This window comes from Hypanus sabinus, chromosome 2, assembly GCF_030144855.1.
Source record: "Hypanus sabinus isolate sHypSab1 chromosome 2, sHypSab1.hap1, whole genome shotgun sequence".
Taxonomy (NCBI): Eukaryota; Metazoa; Chordata; class Chondrichthyes; order Myliobatiformes; family Dasyatidae; genus Hypanus; species Hypanus sabinus.
In genome coordinates, this window is record NC_082707.1 from 665,730 (window position 1) to 686,224 (window position 20,495).

At 43.3% G+C, this 20,495-nt stretch overlaps 1 protein-coding gene across 4 annotated transcripts in view; it reads left to right on the forward strand.

The window, feature by feature from the left end:
• Positions 1 to 20,495, forward strand: part of masp1 (MBL associated serine protease 1) — a 404,010-nt gene that overhangs the window by 303,986 nt on the left and 79,529 nt on the right. For 3 of the 4 annotated variants that reach the window (XM_059990882.1, XM_059990894.1, XM_059990901.1), the window contains 2 exons: positions 16,009 to 16,122; positions 16,937 to 17,131. In XM_059990882.1, coding sequence (XP_059846865.1) covers positions 16,009 to 16,122; positions 16,937 to 17,131 — 309 coding nt within the window. The remainder of the gene's footprint in view (positions 1 to 16,008; positions 16,123 to 16,936; positions 17,132 to 20,495) is intronic. The other variant, XM_059990887.1, reaches the window with a different exon arrangement.

Sequence of the window (20,495 nt, forward strand, 5' to 3'; positions counted from 1 at the left end):
AGCCAGTCTGAGAAACACCCATTCACTGCTACCCTTTGCTTTCTATCTGCTTTCTATCCCTAATTCTATGACTGGTATTTTCTGCTTTTTTTTTCAGTTTCCATGCCAGTATTTTCATAGACTTTGATCCACTTTCATAATGTCTCTGTTTCAGAAACATTAAATTTTACCTGATTTCTTGCATAACCAAACTATTAATTTCATTCCTAATTTTTAAAATTTCCCCTAATGTATCCTGTGCCAAATTCAATTTGTGTTTTTTCTCTATTTTGTAATTCATCTAATGTTTTATTCCTTATTTTTTTCTTATATGAAGATATCACTATAATTTTCCCTCTTAAGACAGCCTTCAGAGTATCCCATAAAATGAGAGGTGAAACCTCTCCATTATCATTAAATTCTAAGTAGAGACCAATTTCTTTTTTGATTTGTTCCTTAAAGTATGAATCATTGAGTAGACGAGTTTAGTTTCCAAATAGTATTCTTTGGTTATAGGTCAAAATCAACAGATAAATATATAGGTGCATGGTCACTTACATCTATTGTCCCAATTCCAAAAGTCTTCTCCAAAAGTTATGAAATAGTCTATTCTTGAATATACAGAATGGGGAGCAGAATAATGAGTGTAATCCCTCCTGTCAGGGAAAAGGTCCCTCCATATATCAATTAAACCAGCAACCTCAAAAAGTGCATTAACTTCCTTATGTAAAGATTTTGTTTCGTAGGTTTTTCTATTGGAAGAGTCTAAGTTTGGTTGTAATTGTAAATCTAAGTCTCCCCCACATATCAGGAGACCTTCTATTTCCGCTACCATAATATCAGAAACTTTCTGAAAGAAACCAGTATCACTTCTTGGGGGTGCATATATATTCAACAGAGTAACTGAATTTCCGTCTATATTCTCCCTTACCAGAATATATCTGCCCACTTTATCTCCCATTTCGAATACTTTTTCAAAATTTAGCTTACTTGGGATGAGAATAGCAACTCCTCTCCTATGTCCTGATATATATGAGGAGAAAAACAAATTATTGAAGCCAATTCTCTTTAGTTTTCTATGCTCATTATCACTTAAATGAGTTTCCTGTAAATATACTACATGGGCTTGTTCTTTCTTCATTTTGGATAAAATTCTATTACATTTGATTGGATTTAATAGCCCATTGACATTAAAAGAAATAAATTTTACTTTGTCCTTAGCCATCTGTATTTATCTGTCAATGTATCATTGAAATTAGCAGAATAAAACTTAATCAATCTACTCCCTGAACAAATAAAAACCAAGAAACACAAACAATAACAAAAATGGCAACGAATGTGTGATTTCAAGGCTGAGGTCTCTGGTAGATGACCCTGTGTTGAGCTAGAGGAAATGTCTATCTGTAGGGGATAACCCCTCCTAATTGTGAGCTGAATATTGCAGTATTCATAAAAGTCAGAGAAAAGTCAGATTTCCCTGTGTACTCCTCCTATATATACATACACACACACACACACACACACACACACACACACACACACACATATATATATCATATACATACACATATATGCTCACACACAGATATATATCTCCTCATTTTGGTGGGGAAAAAGGAGTAAGTGAGCGAATAAAGAATAACAACTAAGTAATATAAAATCCACATTATAATAAGTGTTTTTCAAGATAGGTATATCACCGTCTACTTTTGCTTCTGTTTAGCTTCTCAACATTTTTAAAGTTAGCCAAACCTTATGGTTCTTCTGGAGGGGGTGAGGGCTGTCTTTGGAAGAATCCTGGTCTCTTCCTGATATACTTCTCTTGGCCTCCTCCTGTCTCCTGCCTTCTCGATTCTCACGCTATTTCCCAAGCGGAGCGGGTAATTCCTCTGCCAGGCTTTCCCTCAGTTTGTTCACACTGACGGGCAACCCTCTGGACTTCATGTCTGTAGTCGTCTCTTCCACTGTCTGATACAGTTGGATCCCATCTTGATAAAACACTCAAAGTTTAGCAGGGTACAGAGTTTGAAACCTAATCCTTTCTTGCTTTAGTATTTGCTTTACTTCAGAGAATTCTTCACGTTTCTGCAGGACTGCAGGGGTGGGGGTAATCTTGGTCGAAATATATTAATTTATTGTCTAAAAACACCCTCTTCTTACCCCAGGCCCTTCGTAGAATCTCTGCCTTGGTACTGTATCAAAGGAATTTTATTATTATTGACCGTGACTTATCTGCTCTGCCTCGGGTAGACCTTGGGATGATTGCGCGATGCGCTCTCTCAATTTCTAGCTCCACAGTCGAGGGAAGCTCCAGCTCATCCCACAGTAACTTTCTGACAAACTCTGTCCTAGACTCCACTCCTTTGGGAACGTTGTATATTCTGATATTTTTCCGCCGTGATCTTCCCTCCAGGTCAAGCAGTTTACCTTCTCGTTGATTTAATATTTTTATCGTCTTAGTTAATATCCGTTCCACATTTTGAACGCAATCTTCCACCTTCTCAATCCGAGTCTCTGCCACCGCTATTTTTTGATAGGGGATATCAGTGGACTGCATTGGCGCTGCCTCCTGCACGCATGCTGAGCTCGTTGACTTCAATAACTTTGCCTCCAACTTTCACCCTGCCCTCAAATTTACCTGGTCCATTTCCGACACTTCCCTCCCCTTTCTTGATCTTTCTGTCTCCATCTCTGGAGTCGGCTTATCTACAGATATCTACTATAAGCCTACAGACTCTCACAGCTACCTGGACTATTCCTCTTCCCACCCTGTCTCTTGCAAAAATGCTATCACCTTCTCACAATTCCTCCATCTCCGCCGCATCTGCTCTCAGGATGAGGCTTTTTATTCCGGGACAAAGGAGATGTCTTCCTTTTTTAAACAAAGGGGCTTCCCTTCTTCCACCATCAATTCTGCTCTCAAACGCATCTCTCCCATTTCCTGCACATCTGCCCTCACCCCATCTGCCCGCCACCCCACTCGGGATAGGGTTCCCTTTGTCCTCACCTACCACCCCACCAGCCTCCAGGTCCAACGTATAATTCTCCGTAACTTCCGCTACCTCCAACGGGATCCCACTACCAAGTACATCTTTCCCTTCCCCCCCTTTCTGCTTTCCGCAGGGATCGCTCCCTACATGACTCCCTTGTCCACTCGTCCCCCCCATCCCTTCCCACTGATCTCCCACCTGGCGCTTATCCTTGTAAGCGGAACAAGTGCTACACCTGCCCTTACGCTTCCTCCCTCACCACCATTCAGGGCCCCAGACAGTCCTTCCAGGTGAGGCGACACTTCACCTGAGAGTCGGCTGGTGTGGTATACTGTGTCTGGTGTTCCTGGTGTGGCCTTTTATATATTGGTGAGAACCAACGCAGACTGGGAGACCGTTTCGCTGAACACCTACACTCGGTCCGCCAGAGAAAGCAGGATCTCCCAGTGGCCACACATTTTAGTTCCACGTCCCATTCCCATTCTGATATGTCTATCCATAGCCTCCTCTACTGTCAAAATGAATCCAAACTCAGGTTGGAGGAACAACACCTTATATACCAGCTGGGTAGCCTCCAACCTGATGGCATAAACATTGACTTCTCTAACTTCCGTTAATGCCCTTCCTCCCCTTCTTACCCCATCCCTGACATATTTAGTTGTTTGTTTTTTTTCTCTCTCTCTGCCCATTCCCCCCCCCACTTTCTTTCTCCCGAGGCGTCCCGTCCCATGATCCTTTCCCTTCTCCAGCTCTGTATCACTTTCGCCAATCATTTTTCCAGCTCTTAGCTTCATCCCACCCCCTCCGGTCTTCTCCTATCATTTCACATTTCCCCCTCCCTCCACTACTTTCAAATCTCTTACTATCTTTCCTTTTAGTTAGTCCCAACGAAGGGTCTCGGCCCGAAACATCGACAGCACTTCTCCCTATAGATGCTGCCTGGCCTGCTGTGTTCCACCAGCATTTTGTGTGTGTTGTTTGAATTTTCAGCATCTGCAGATTTCCTTGTGTTTACTTTGATAATATTCACTTTGATATTATTTGCTAGCTTGCTTTCATATTTTATCCTTTCCCTTCTAATGATTCTTAAAGTTGCTCTCTGTAGTCTTTTAAAAACTTCACAATCCCCGGTCTTCCCACTAATTTTTTCTTTGTTGTATTCCCTCCCTTTTGTTTTTGCATTAGCTTTGACTTTCCTTGTCAGCCACAGTTGTAGTATTTTGCCATTTGAGTATTTCTCCAGGTTGGGAATACACATGTCCTGCACCCTCCTCATTTTTCCCTGCAGTTCCTTCCAATTTACTTTGGCCAACTTCTCTCTCATACCTCTGTAATTTTCCTCACTCCTGAAAAATGTCAGATTTTACTTTCTCCCTATCAAATTTCAAGTTGAACTCAATCTTACTGTAATCACTGGTTCCTAAGGGTTCTTTTACCTTAAGCTCCCTAATCGCTTCCTGTTCATTACATAACACCCAATCCAGTATAGCTGATCCCCTCGTAGGCTCAATGACAAACTGCTCTAAAAAGCCACCTCCTTGGCATATCAACAAACTTATTCTCTTGAGATCCACTACGAACCTGATTTTCCCAATCGACCTGCATATTAAAATCTCCCATGACTCCCATAACACTGCCTTTTTGACTCGCCTTTTGTATTTCCTGTTGTAACCTGTGGTCCACCTCCCAGCCACTGTTGGGAGGCCTATATATGACTGCCATCAGGGTCCTTTTACCCTTGCAGTTTCTTAACTCAACCCATAAGGATTCAACACTTTCTGATTCTATGTCACATCTTTCTACTGATTTGATGCTGTTCTTTACCAGTAGAGTCACGCCTCCCTCTCTGCCTACCTTCCTATCCCTCTGATACAACTTGTAGTCTTGGACATTGAACTCCCAACTACAACAATCCTTCAGACATGATTCAGTGAGGGCCACAACATCATACATGGCAATCTATAATAGTGCAACAAGATCTGTCACCTTATTTCTTATACCACGCGCATTTAGATACAACACCTTGAGTACTGTATTTGCTACCCTTTTTGATTTTGCATCCCTAATATACTGATATTCACCCTGTTGTCTGTGATTGTGTCCCATCACCTGCTTGCCCTTCCTGACAATCTGACTGCACGCTATCTTTTCTTTTTTACCATCCGTCCTATCCTGAATCCCATCACCCTGGTTCCCATCTCCCTGCCAAATTAATTTTAACTGGTCCCAACAGCTCTAACAAACTTACAAGAATATTGGTCCCCCTTGGGTTCAGGTGCAACCCATCACTTTTGAGCAGGTCATACCTCTCCCAGAAGAGATCTCAGTGAAAGAAGAATCTGAAGCCCTGCCCCTTGAACCAGCTTCTCAGCCATACATTTATCTGTCAAATCATCCTGTTTCCACTCTCACTGGCACGTGGCACAGGCAGCAATCCAGAAATTACTACCCTGGGAAGTCCTGCTTCTCGGCTTTCTACCGAGCTCTCTAAAATCTCTTTTCAGGACCTCTTTGCTTTTCCTTCCTATGTCATTGGTACCAATATGTACCAAGACATCTGGCTGCTCTCCCTCCCTCTTCAAAATGTTGTGGACACAATCTGAGATGTTCCTAACCCTGGCATCTGGGAGGCAACATACGATCCGTATGTCCTGTTCATGTCCACAGAATCTCCTGCCTGTTCCTGTAACTACTGAGTCCCCTATCATTAACACTCTTCTTCTCTCTCTTTACCTTCTACACCATGGCCCCATGCTCAGTGCTTTTAACCCATTCTCCGTGATATTCCCCCAGGAGGTCATTCCCCACAATAGTATCCAAAGTGGAATACTTATTTTTGAGGGGAATGGCTGCCTATGCACATTTCCATTCCTCCTGACAGTCATCTAGCTACTCGCCTTCTGCAACTTTGGGTTGACTACTCTGATCGATCATCTCCTCACTCTCCCATGCAAGCCGAAGCTCATCCAGTTGCTGCTCCAGATCCCTAACACGGTCTTCAAGGAGCTGCTGCTGGATGCACTTCACGCAGTTGTAGTTCCCAGAGATTTTCTGGGTCTTCCAGGACTCCAACATCTGGTATGAAGAACACACAACCGCCATTTTCTCTACCAGGTTCAGTAAGAGAAGAACAAAAAAACCCTTAATGAAGCCTACCTAGAGCCAATGCCTCTTCCAAGCCAAAGCCTTCTTTGAGCCAAAACCTGCCACTTCTACTCTCGCCACTGGCCTATCCACGACAACGGCCGCTCCACTTGTCCCTCCTGTACTTGTATTTTGTTTGCAGTGCTCTGCTCCTGCCACTGATCGGGCCTCTGCAATGGCCAAACACCCGCGAATCTCTCTTTTTAAGCATTGCCGACCTGCGAGAAATGCCTTTGTAGTACTGTGCTCCTGCGCTGATAGGGCCTCTGCATTGAGTCTGGTGCTGCATAGCCTAATCCTTGATGGGAGTGTGACAAACAGACCATGAGCAGGTGGGTGGGTTCCTTCATGATATTACGAGCCCTTTTCCGGTACCTTTCTGCATATATGTTTTTGATAGTGGGTAGGCTGGTGACATTGATGTTTTGAGCAGTTTTGACTACTTGTTATAGAGCCTTCACATTCACCGCAGTGCATTTTCCATACTATACAGTGATACAGCTTTTTAGGATGCTCTGTACTGCACATTGTAAAATGCACAGAATAGTCAACAAATAAAATGAATATTCAATATCCTATTGAAAGGACAGACAGGTGGGCAGAGGGGGTGGGGTGGCTCTGTTGGTGAGGAATGAAATTCAGTCCCTTTCGAGGGGTGACATAGAATCAGGAAATGTAGAGTCAGTATGGATAGAACTGAGGAGTTATAAGGGCAAAAAGACCCTAATGGGACTTATCTACAAGCCCCCAAATAGTAGCCTGGATATAGGGGGCAAGTTGAATCAAGAGTTAAAATTAGCATGTCGCAAAGGTAATGCTATGGTTGTAATGGAGGATTTCAACATGCAGGTAGACTGGGAAAATCAGGTTGGTACTGGACCCCAAGAAAGGGAGTTTGTGGAGTGCCTCCGAGACGGATTCTTAGAACAGCTTGTACTGGAGCCTTCCAGGGAGAAGGCAATTCTAGATCTAGTGTTGTGTAATGAAATGGATTTGATAAGGGAACTCAAGGTAAAGGAGCCATTAGGAGGTAGTGATCATAATATGATAAGTTTTAATCTACAGTTTGAGAGGGAGAAGGGAAAATCAGAAGTGTCAGTATTACAGTTGAACAAAGGGGCAATGGAGCCATGTGGGACGAACTAGCCAAAGTTGACTGGAAGGAGACCCTAGCAGGGATGACAGTGGAACAACAATGGCAGGTATTTCTGGGAATAATACAGAAGGTGCAGGATCAGTTCTTTTCAAAGAGGAAGAAAGATTCTAAGGGGAGTAGGGGGCGACCGTGGCTGACAAGGGAAGTCAAGAACAGTATAAAAATAAAAGAGAAGTATAACATAGCAAAGATGAGTGAGAAGCCAGAGGGTTGGGAAGCTTTTAAAGAGCAACAGAAGATAACTAAAAAGGCTAGCCAAGAATATAAAGGGGTTTAGTAAGAGCTTCTTTAGGTATGTGAAGAGGAAAAAAATTGTTAAGACCAAAGTTGGGCCCTTGAAGGCAGAAACAGGTGAATTTATTTTGGGGAACAAGGAAGTGGCAGACGAGTTGAACAGGTACTTTGGATCTGTCTTCACTAGGGAAGACACAGACAATCTCCCAGATGTAATAGTGGCTAGAGGACCTAGGGTAATGGAGGAACTAAAGGAAATTCACATTAGGCAGAAAATGGTTTTGGGTAGACTGATGGGACTGAAAGTTGATAAATCCCCAGGGCCTGATGGTCTGCACCCCAGGGTAGTTAAGGAGTTGGCTGTAGAAATTGTGGACGCATTGGTAATCATTTTCCAATGTTCTATAGATTCAGGTTCAGTTCCTGAGGATTGGAGGATAGCTAATGTTATCCCACTTTTTAAGAAAGGAGGGGAAGAGAAAACAGGGAATTGTAGACCAGTTAGCCTGACATCAGTGGTGGGGAAGATGCTGGAGTCAATTATGAAAGATGAAATAGTGGCACATTTGGATAGCAGTAACAGGATTGGTCCAAGTCAGCATGGATTTATGAAGGGGAAATCATGCTTGACTAATCTTCTGGAATTTTTTGAGGGTATAACTATGAAAATGGACAAGGGAGAGCCAGAGGATGTAATGTACCTGGACTTTCAGAAAGCCTTTGATAAGGTTCCACATAGGAGATTAGTGGGCAAAATCATAGCACATGGTATTGGGGGTAGGGTACTGACATGGATAGAAAATTGGCTGGCAGACAGGAAATAAAGAGTAGGTATTAACGGGTCCTTTTCAGAATGGCAGGCATTGACTAGTGAGGTACCGTAATGCTCGGTGCTGTGACCGCAGCTATTAACAATATACAATTATGATTAAGATGAAGGGTTTAAAAGTAACATCAGCAAATTTGCAGATGACACAAAGCTGGGTGGCAATGTGACATATGAGGAGGATGTTAGGAGAAAGCAGGGTGACTTGGACAGGTTGGGTGAGTGGGCAGATGCATGGCAGATGCAGTTTAATGTGAATAAATGTGAGGTTATCCACTTTGGTGGCAAGAACAGGAAGGCAGATTACTATCTGAATGGTGTCAAGTTAGGAAAAGGGGAAGTACAGCAAGATCTAGGTGTCCTTGTACATCAGTCACTAAAAGTAAGCATGCAGGTACAGCAGGCAGTGAAGAAAGCTAATGGCATTTTGGCCTTCATAACAAGGGGAGTTGAGTATATGAGCAAAGAGGTCCTTCTGCAGTTGTACAGGGCCCTGGTGAGACTACACCTGGAGTATTGTGTTCAGTTTTGGTCTCCAAATTTGAGGAAGGACATTTTTGCTATCGTGGAAGTGCAGTGTAGGTTCACAAGGTTAATTCCCGGGATGGCTGGACTGTCATATGTTGAAAGATTGGAGCGACTGGGCTTGTATACACTGGAAGTTAGAAGGATGAGAGGGGATCTGATTGAAACATATAAGATTATTAAGGGATTGGACATGCTAGAGGCAGGAAACGTTCCCGATGTTGGGGGAGTCCAGAACCAGAGGCCACAGTTTAAGAATAAGGGGTAGGTCATTTAGAACGGAGCTGAGGAAAAACTTTTTCACCCAGAGAGTTGTGGATCTCTGGAACGCTCTGCCTCAATAGGCAACAGAGGCCAATTCTCTAGATGCTTTCAAGAAAGAGTTAGATAGAGCTCTTAAAGATAGCGGAATCAAGGATATGGGGAGAACATAAAACAATACAGCACTGTACAGGCTCTTCAGCCCACAATGTTGTGCCGACCCTTAAACCCTGCCTCCCATATAACCCTCTACCTTAAATTCCTCCGTATACCTGTCTAGTAGTCTCTTAAATTTCACTAGTGTATCTGCCTCCACCACTGACTCAGGCAGTGCATTCCATGCACCAACCAGTCTCTGAGTAAAAAACCTTCCTCCAATATCCCCCTTGAACTTCCCTCCCCTTACCTTAAAGCCATGTCCTCTTGTACTGAGCAGTGGTGCCCTGGGGAAGAGGTGCTGGCTGTCCACTCTGTCTATTCCTCTTAATATCTTGTACACCTCTATCATGTCTCCTCTCATCCTCCTTCTCTCCAGAGAGTAAAGCCCTAGCTCCCTTAATCTCTGATCATAATGCATACTCTCTAAACCAGGCAGCATCCTGGTAAATCTCCTCTGTACCCTTTCCAATGCTTCCACATCCTTCCTATAGTGAGGCAACCAGAACTGGACACAGTACTCCAAGAGTGGCCTAATCAGAATTTTATGGAGCTGCACCATTACCTCACGACTCTTAAATTCTATCCCTCCACTTATGAAAGCTTTCTTAACTACCCTATCTATTCGTGAGGCAACTTTCAGGGATCTGTGGACATGTACCCCCAGATCCCTCTGCTCCTCCACATTTCCAAGTATCCGACAGGAACAGGGGACTGATTGTGGATGATCAGCCATGATTACATTGAATGGCAGTGCTGGCTCGAATGGCCAAATGGCCTACTCCTGCACCTATTGTCTATTGTCTATCGTCTATTATCTAAAACCAGAAAATGCAGAATACTTTGATTGTTCTGGTGATACAGAAATGCTCTTGTCAGGTGCCCAGATAAAGTGTTCAATCTTCCAGATTTTACACTGTTCCAAAAGAACAGGTTAAGGAGAAAAGGAGGTAGGATTGTTCATTAATTATGCTAACAGAATACTGCTGAGTAACAGAGTGACAGTGTCATAATACACAGAAACAAGAGCCTTTCTGTTTAGCCTAGCTAGTTATATTTGCTTGCATTTAGCCTATATCCCTCTAAATCTTTCCTTTCCATCTATCTGTCAAAATGACTTTTATTCATTGTAATTAGACCTGCTTCTAACATTTCCTCTGGCAATCTGTTTCACACATCACCTCCCTCTGTCTGAGGTCCCTTTAAATATTTCCCCTCTCATCTTAGACTAACACCCGCTAGAGTCATAGTTATACAGCAAGGAAAAAGGCCATTCAGCCCCAGCAAGTCCATGCCGACCAAAGTGCTCCTTCCAAAACTAATCCCATTTACCCACATTTGACCCATATCCCTCTAAACCTCTGCTATTTATCTAAATCTTCCCTACCCAAACTCTAGGTTTAAACCTCACTAGCTTAAGATTGCAACCATCCATCCTATCAATGCTCCTCATGACCTGAGAGCTATAGACCAGTGAGTCTTATGTCAGTGGGGTATGCAAACTACTGGAAAGGATTCTTAAGGATAGGATCTATGAGCATTTGGAGAAGTACAGTCTACTCATAGATAGTCAACGTGGCTTTGTGAAGGGAAGATCATGCCTCACGAGCCTGATTGAGTTTTTTGAAGAGGTAACAAAAGAAATTAATGAGGGTAGGGCAGTGGTTGTGGTTTACATCGACTTTAGCAAAGCATTTGACAAGGTCCCTCATGAGAGACTCATCCAGAAGGTCATGAGGCATGGGATAAGTGGATGCCTGACTGTTTGGATAAAAAATTGGCTTAAATGAAGAAAGCAGAGGGTAGTTGTGGAAGGAAAATATTCTGCCTGGAGGTCGGTGACTAGTGGAGTGCTGCAGAGATCTGTCCTGGGACCCCTGCTATTTGTGATTTTTATAAATGACCTGGATGTAGAGGCAGAAGGATGAGTGAGTAAGTTTGCAGATGACACAAAGATTGGAGGAGTTGTGGATTGAGCTATAGGTGGTCGAAGGTTACAAGAGGATATAGACAGGCTGCAGTTGGGCAGAAAAATGGCAGATGGAGTTCAATCCGGACAAATGTGAGGTGATGCATTTTGGAAGGTCAAACCAGAAGACTGAGTGCAGGATTAATGGTCAATTACTTAAGAGTGTGGATGAACAAAGGGACCTTGGGGTTCAAATCCATACATCCCTCAGGGTCGCTGCACAGGTTGATAGAGTAGTTAAGAAGGCCTATGGGACGTTAGGCTTCATTAACAAGAGTAGAGAGGTCATGTTGCAACTCTACAAATCTCTGGTGAGACCACACTTAGAGTATTGTGTTCAATTCTGGTCACCTCATTATAGGAAGGATGTGGAAGCTGTGGAGAGGGTGCAGAGGAGATTTACCAGGATGTTGCCTAGATTGGAGAACAAGTCATATGAAGCAAGGTTAGCAGAGCTGGGACTTTTCTCTTTGGAGCGTAGAAGAATGAGAGGGGACTTGATAGAGGTCTACAAGATTATGAGAGGCATAGATAGGGTGGATAGTCAGTACCTGTTTCCTAGGGCACCAATAGCAAACACCAGAGGGCATATGTACAAAATTAAGGGAGGGAAGTTTAGGGGAGACATCAGGGCTAAGTTTTTCACACAGAGGGTTGTGAGTGCCTGGAATGACTTGCCAGGGATGGTGGTGGAGGCTAAAACATTAGGGGTATTTAAGAGCCTCTTGGACAGGCACATGGATGAAAGAACAATGGAAGGTTATGGGGTAGTGTGGGTTTAGTACTTTTTTTTAAGGATTATATGGGTCAGCACAACATGGAGGGCTGAAGGGCCTGTACTGTGCTGTAGTGTTCTATGGTTCTATGGTTATAAACCTGTATAGGGTCACCCCTGAGCCTGGGGAAAACAATCCCACCCTGTCCAGTCTCTCCTCATTGCTCAAGCCCCCTGATCCTGGCAGCATTCTTATGAATCTTTGCTGCACCATCCCCTTATTCTGGTAGCCTCTGGCAGGGCAACCAGAACTACACAGAATACTCCAAGTGCGGTCTCAGAATCATAATATCACTGCCATATGTCATGAAATATGTTGCTTTGCAGCAGTAGTGCATTGCAATACATACTAAAAAACTAAATTATAATAGAAATATATTTTCAAAATTAAATAAGTAGAGCTCAAAGAGAGCAAAACAAATAGTGAAGTAGAGTCCATGGGTTCGTTGTCCATTCAGAAATCTGATGGCGGAGGGGAAGAAGCTGTTCCTAAAACATTGAGTGTGTGTCTTCAAACTCCTGTACCTCCTCATTGATGGTAGCAATGAGAAGAGGGCATGTCCTGAGCAAAGAAGGTCCTTAATGCTGGAAGCTCCTTTTCGAGCCATCGCCTTTCAAGGTGTCCTAAACTCAAGCAAGGCTAGTTCCCGTAATGAAGCTGTCTGATTTTACAACTTCCTGCAACCTTTTCTGATCCTATGAAGTGACCCCCTCCATAGAGGTGGTAATACACCGGTAGCAATTTGCATGTGCCTTTGGTGACATACTAAGTCTCCTCAAACTTGTAAAGAAAGATAGTCACTGCAGTTCCTTCTTTGTAATTGCATCAATATGTTGTGCCCAGGATAGGTCCCCAGAGATGTTGACACACAGGAACTTGAAACTGCTCACCTCTTCCAGTCCTGATTTCTTGCTGAGGACTGGTCTGTACTCCTTCAACTTAGAATTTAGAAGAATGTGGAGGGATCTCATTGAAACCTATCAAATATTGAAAGGACTAGATAGGGTGGATGTGGAGAGGGTTGTTTTCTATGGTAAGGGTATCCAGGACTACAGGGCACAACCTCAAGATTAAGGGGCGACCTTTTAGGTAAGGAGGAATTTATTTAGCCAGAGAGTAGTGATTCTGTGGAATTCTCTGCCACAGACTGCGGTGGAGACCAAGTCTGTGGGTATATTTAAAGCAGAAGTTGATACTTCTGTGATTGGTCAGGCATCAAAGGATATGGCGAGAAGGCAGATGTATAACAGACAGACTTACTTTATTGATCCTGAGGGAGATTGGGTTTCATTACAGTTGCACCAACCAAGAATAGTGTAGAAATATAGCAATATAAAACCATGAATAATTAAATAATAATAAGCAAAATTATTCCAAGTGGAAATAAGTTCAGGACCAGCCTATTGGCTCAGGGTGTCTGACACTCCTCGGGAGGAGTTGTAAAGTTTAATGGCCACAGGTAGGAATGACTTCCTATGACGCTCAGTGTTGCACCTCAGTGGAATGAGTCTCTGGCTGAATGTACTCCTGTGCCTAACCAGTACATTATGGAGTGGATGGGAGACATTGTCCAAGATGGCATGCAACTTGGACAGCATCCCCTTTTCAGACACCACCGTCAGAGAGGTGGGGGTTGAGTGGGATCCGGGATCAGCCACGATGGAATGGTGGAGCAGACTTGATGGGTTGAATGGCTTAATTTTGCTCCTATTTCTTATGGTCTTATGGACTTCCCCTTCCTGAAGTCCACAATCAATTCCTTAGTCTTACTGACTTTGAGTCCAAGGTTGTTGCAACACCACTGAACCAGCTGATCTATCTCACTTCTGTACACCTCCTCATTGCCACCTGAAATTCTGCCAACAATAATGTCATTGGTAAATTTAGAGATTGTGCTTGAGCTGTGCCTAGCCGCACAGTCACATGTGTACAGAGACTAGAGGAGTGAGGTAAGCACACATCCTTAAGGTGCACCTCATCTCATCAGTGTCTTGTACCACTATAACAAGGCATGCCAGCTCTGGTGCATGGTACTCCAAGCACAGAAGGCAAATGTGCCAATCCCCTTCTTTTTGCCTTGTCTGCCTGTGTCTCCAGGTTTCTGAATGACCCAGAGCTGGTTTGGAGGTAGAGCCTTGAGGATTGTGCAAAGAGTCCTCCAGGTTTGTTTGGACAGATTGAGGGGTGGAGAGTTACTTTGATAAGATAGTATAAGGTGAGGTTATCCACTTCAGAAGGAATAGTAGGAAAGTAGGTGATTATCTGAATAGATCAGGAGAGGGGGCTGATATCTCGGTGTTCCTCATATACCAACCATTGACAACGAATGGGCAGATGTTGCAGAGGATAAGAATACGCATGGTATTTTGGCCTTCGCAGATGGAAATTTCAAGCATAGAAGCAGCAACTTGGTGAGAACAGGCCATGCCTAGAATGGAGAGTGATAGCTGTAAGGAGAGATTGCTGAAATTTGGATTGTTTTCTTTGGCACATTAGTGGCTATCAAGAGACCTGCTAAAGGTTTATAAAATCATAAGAGGCACAGATAAGGAAGGTAGTCAGATCTGTATCCCAGGGTGGAAATGTTAAATACGAGTATTCAAAGTGAGAGGAAGACCAAAAGACCCTAACATATAGGAACAGAGTTAGGCCATTCGGCCCATTGAATGTGCTCCATCATTCCCTCATGGCTGATGCATTATCCCTCTCAACTCTATTCTCCTGCCTTCTCCCTGTACTGACACCCTGACTGACCAAGAACCTTTCAACCGCTATTTAAATATACCCAATGACTTGGCTTCTGCATCCGTCTATGGCAATGAATTCCACAGATTCACTATCCTCTAGCTAAAGAAGTTTCTCCTCACCCTTGTTCTAAATGGATATCTCTTATCTAGTGTCCATTGGTTCTAAACTCACCCACTACAGGAAACATCTTCTCCACATCCACCCTATGTAGGCCTGTCAGTATAGGTTTCAATAAGATCGTTCCTCATTCTTCTAAACTCCATCAAGTACTGTCATAGAGCCATCAAACGCTCCTAATAAATTAAGCCTTTCATTCCCGGAATCATTGTTATGAACCTCCTCTGGACCCTCTTCAATGACAGCACATGGTACATGGAGCTTAGAAAAATAGAGGGCTATGGGTAACCTTCGGTAATTTCTAAGTAAATACATGTTCAGCACAGCATTGTGGGCCAAAGGGCCTGCATTGTGCTGTAGGTTTTCTATGTTTCTATCTTGTCTTAAATAAGGGGCCTAAAACTACTCACAGTACTCTGTGCGACCTGACCAATGCTTTATAAAGCCTCAATTTTTACAGTGTTGTGGGTCATGCTACCAGGGTAGGTGGTAGAAACAAATACAACAGTGACGTTTAAGTAGCACTTGAACAGATAGGGAATAGACAGGTGAATTTCATGGTGTATGTCAGTGGTAATAACCTGGCTGTGACTCGCAGAGGGGAAGAAGCTGTGATAATAGAAATGAGAAGAGGGCATATATCGGATAGTTTGTGATGGACAGGAAAGGAATGGCGGTTTATGGGCTGAGTGCAGGTTGGTGGGACTAGATGAGAGTAAGCATTCAGCACGGACTAGAAGGGCTGAGATGGCCTGTTTCCGTGTTGTAATTGTTACATGGTTATATGGTATGCGGCCTTTTTGAAGCATCACCTTTTGAAGATGTCTTGGATGATGGGAGGTTGTTCCAATAATGGTGCTGGCTGATACTACAATCCTGTGTGTTAGAGTCTCCATTCCAGGCAGTTTCTCCTGGCTGTTTCCCCTCCCCCCCCCCCACCACCCCAACCCACCCACACCATCCTCTGATCCACAGCATCACTGGAGATTCACCAGTGTGATCAGCTTATGCAATGGGACATAGACCAGTTTTGTTCTCTGCTGCTGAGCTTGTTGTCTTTGCACTTACAAGAAGACAAACAATTGAGCGAGTGTTCACAGCTAATCTAGGCTTCTCACGTGCTACAGGAAAGGAATGGATCGTAACTGCGGCACACTGCCTCCATCGTCCGTATGACCCCAACAACCCAGAGCTCAGCACTTTCCATCTCATCAACATGACATCATTTAAAGTTATCCTAGGTTAGTATGCACCTGCTGCAAATGGCTGCACTACATTGGGCAGTTTTGTCACCCCGAGGGTCAGGGTTCTGATGACAGACCAGACTTAGGGGGTGGAAAAGAGGTGAGAAGTCACAGCCACAGCTCACTCTGTAAAGTGTCTAATAGAAAAGAGCACATCACTGACTCTCACCGCTCCACATTCTTTGAACATAGAAATGTGTAATGCACCAAGGTAACATAAGTCCATAAGATATAGAAGCAGTAGGCCATTCAATCCATTGAGAATACTCTGCCATTCCATCATGGCTGATTTATTATCCTTCATTCTCTGATCTTCTTCCCGTGAGCAACCTCTGCTTCAAGTGTACCGAATGACTTGGCCTCCACAGCCATTTGAGACAATAAAATTCACAGATTCACTACCTTTGTCTAAAGAAATTCCTCCTCATCTCTGTTCTAAATTTGAATCCCACAATTCTGATGCTGTGCCCTCTGGTTGAAAACTCCCCCACATAGGAAACATCCTCTCCACATCCACTCTATCTGAGCCTTTCAATATTCAATAGATTTCAGTGAAATCTCCCCCTCATTCTTCTAAACTCCAGTGAGACAGGCCCAGATATGCCAGAGTTGTGGTGATATCACCCCTCACACATGAAGTGTTTGAAGCTAGATCATGGACACCTGGTTTAGAATATCATCTTCCTAGGGGCAATTACTATAACATTGGAAATTGTGCAGGAAAAACGTGGGATTCAAGCTCCTCATTCGATTAAGATGGGAAGCTGGGGATCGTATTAATTTCCATCACTACCTAACCTCTGTGTTTCAGGGAGGCAGAAAACGCTGAGAAAAGAACAAATGGAACAGGAGTATCATGCAAAAAATATCATCACTCATCCCAATTATAATGGATCAACGTTTGAATATGATATTGCACTATTGGAGCTGCCAAGTAAAGTGAAAATGATGGACTATGTGATGCCTATCTGTTTGCCAGAAAACTCTAGTTCAACGTTGCATACAGGTATCTCAGTATATGTGGTCAGTAGACTATGTGATGCTGTTCTGTCACCGTAGAATTGCACTTCAATGTTATGTTCAGGTAACTCTGACAATAGTCAGTGGACTATGTGATGCTGATCTCTGCCAGAGAAATCTTCTTCAACGTTACACACAGGTATCTCATTCTATTGTGTCAGTAGATTATGTGCTGCCAATCTGTCATTCAAAGAACTCCATTTCAATGTTACATATAGGTAAGTCAACATCTGTGGTCAGTGGACACTATGATGCTAATCTGTCTGCCATCAACATTACATGTAGGTAACTCATCGTATGGGGTGAGTGGACTGAGTGTTGTCAATCCATCTGTCAGCAAACACCACTTCAAAATTACATAAAGGTTGCTCAATCTATGGGGTTAATGGACTATGTGATGCCAATCTGTCTGCCAGAGAATTAGACTTAAACATTACATAGTCAAAGTGAAAAGAGAGCAAACAAAGTAGTGAGGTAGTGTTCATGGGTTCATTGTCCAATCAGAAATCTGATGGTGGAGGGGAAGAAGAAGAAAAGAAGAAATGTTGAGTGTGTGCCTTCGGGTTCCTGTACATCCACCCTGATGGCAGCAATGAGAAGAGGGCATGTCTGGGGTGACGGGGATCCTTAATGTTCAAAGTACAAAGTAAATTTTATTATCAAAGTACTTGTATGTCACCACATTCAACCCTGAGATTCATTTTCCTGTGGGCATACTCTGCAAATCTATTGAGTAGTAACTATAACACAATTCAGTGAAAGATCAAGTAGAATGCAGAAGACAACAAACTGTGCAAAAGCAAATATAAAGAAATAGCAATTAATAATGAAAACATGAAATAACAATATAAAGAGTCCTCAAAGTGAGATCAGTGGTTGTGGGAACATCTCAATAGATGGGCAGGTGACTGTAGTTAGCCCTTTTTGTTCAAGAGCCTGATGGTTGGGGGTAGTAACTGTTCTTGAACCTGGTGGTGCAAGTCCTAAGGCTCTTGTACCTTCTACCTAATGGCAGAAGCAAGAAATGAGCCTGGGTGGTGAGGACTTTTGATAATAGATGCTGCTTTCCTATAATGGTGTTTCATGTAGATGTGCTTAATGGTTGGGAGGGCCTTTTGTGATGTATTGGACTGAACCCACCAACTTTTGTAGGATTTTATGTTCAAAGACATTGGTGTTTCCATACCATGCCATTATGAAGCCAATCAATACACTCTGCGCTACATATCTATAGAAGTTTGTTAAAGTTTTTGATGTCATGCTAAATCTCCTCAGACTCCTAGGGAAGCAGAGATGCTGTCGTGCTTTCTTTGCAATTACATTTATATTCTGGGTCCAAAACAGGTACTCTGAAATAGGAACACCCAGGACTTTACAGTTACTGATGCTCTCCATCTCTGATCCTCCAACGAGGACTGGCTCATGAACCTCTGGTTTCCCCATCCTGAACTCCAGAGCGAAGGTTCCCGAGTTCAAATCCAAGTCAGGCTGAGTGTCGAGCTAGCAACTCGGCCTCGTAAAAACAAGAGTAGCTTGCTACAGAAACACCATCATGACAGTGCCCTGATAACACTACTGCCGAGTTAAAAGTTCTTCTTCTTCTTCTTCCTCCTCCTTCCTCCTCTTCCGCCCACAACAATGGTGTCATCAACAAAGTTGAATATGGTGTTGGAGCTGTGCTTAGCCACACAGTCATAGGTGTAAAGTGAGTAGAGCAAAGGGATAAGCACACAGCCCTGTGGTGTAACTGTGCTGAAGGAAATCGTGGAGGAGATATTTTTTGCCAATCCAAAATGACTGGGGTCTGCAAGTGAAGAAATTCAGGTGGCAGTGGCACAAGGAGGTAGTGAGGCCTTGGTATTTAAGTTTATTTATTAGTTCTGAGGTTAGATCAGCCAATTGTGTCTGTAGACTATGTGTCGCCGATCTGTTGTTAGGAGAACTCCACTTCAATGTTATGTACAGGTAACTCAGCTTTTGGGATTAGTGAATGATCAGATGTCAATCTTTCTGCCAGAGAACTCCCCTTCAACGTTACTTGCAGGTAAGTCAGCTTGTGTGGTCAGTGGGCTACATGGTGCTAATCTGTCCATCAGTTTACAACCTCTCCATGGATACCTAGTGTCTGAACTTTCTAAACTAACTTCCCATGTGAGACCTTGTCAAAGGCCTTACTAAAGTCCATGCAGACAACATCCACAGCCTTTCCTTCATCTACTTTCTTGGTAACCTCCTTGAAAAACTCTACAAAATTTGTTACACATGATCTACCACACACAAAGCCATGCTGACTATCCTTAATCAGCCATTGGCTGTCCAAATACTTGTGTATCCGATCTCTTAGAACACCTTCCAATAATTTACCTACTACTGATGTCAGACTCACTGGCCTGTAATTACCTGGTTTACTTTTGGAGCCTTTTTTAAACAATGGAACAACATGAGCTACCCTCCAATCCTCCGGCACTGCACCCATGGCTAAGGGCATTTTAAATATATCTGCCAGGGCCCCTGCAATTTCAACACTAGTCTCTTTCAAGGTCCGAGGAAATATCATGTCAGGGCCGGGAGATTTATCTACCTTTATTTGCTGTAAGGCAGCAAGCACCTCCTCCTCTTTAATCTCTAAATGTTCAATGACACTACTGCTTGTTTCCCTTCCTTCCATATACACTATGCCAGTTTCCTGAGTAAATACTGATGCAAGATCTCCCCCATCTCGTGAGGCTCCACACATAGATGACCACTCTGATCTTCTAGAGGACCAATTTTGTCCCTTACTATCCTTTTACTCTTAATGTACTGTACTTACAGAAACCCTTCGGGATTATCTTCACATTATTTGCCAAAGCAACCTCTTGTCTTCTTTTTGCCTTCCTGATTTCCTTCTTTAATATTATCTTACATTTTCTATACTGTTCAAGTATCTCATTTGATCCTTGTTGCCTATACCTGCTATACACCTCTCCCTTTTTCTTAACCAGATTGCCAATATCCCTTGAGAACCAAGGTTCCTGTGCCTCACAAAATGCTGGTGGAACACAGCAGGACAGGCAGCATCTATAGGGAGAAGCACTGTCGACGTTTTGGGCTGAGACTCGGCCCGAAACGTCGACAGTGCTTCTCCCTATAGTTGCTGCCTGGCCTGCTGTGTTTCACCAGCATTTTGTGTCTGTTGTTTGAATTTCCAGCATCTGCAGATTTCCTCGTGTTTGCTCTTTAGGTTCCCTATGCCTGTTAACTTTACCTTTAATCCTGGCAGGAACATACAAACTCGGCACACTCAAAATTTCACCTTTGATGACCTTCCACTTACTGAACACATCCTTGCCAGAAAACAACTTATGCCA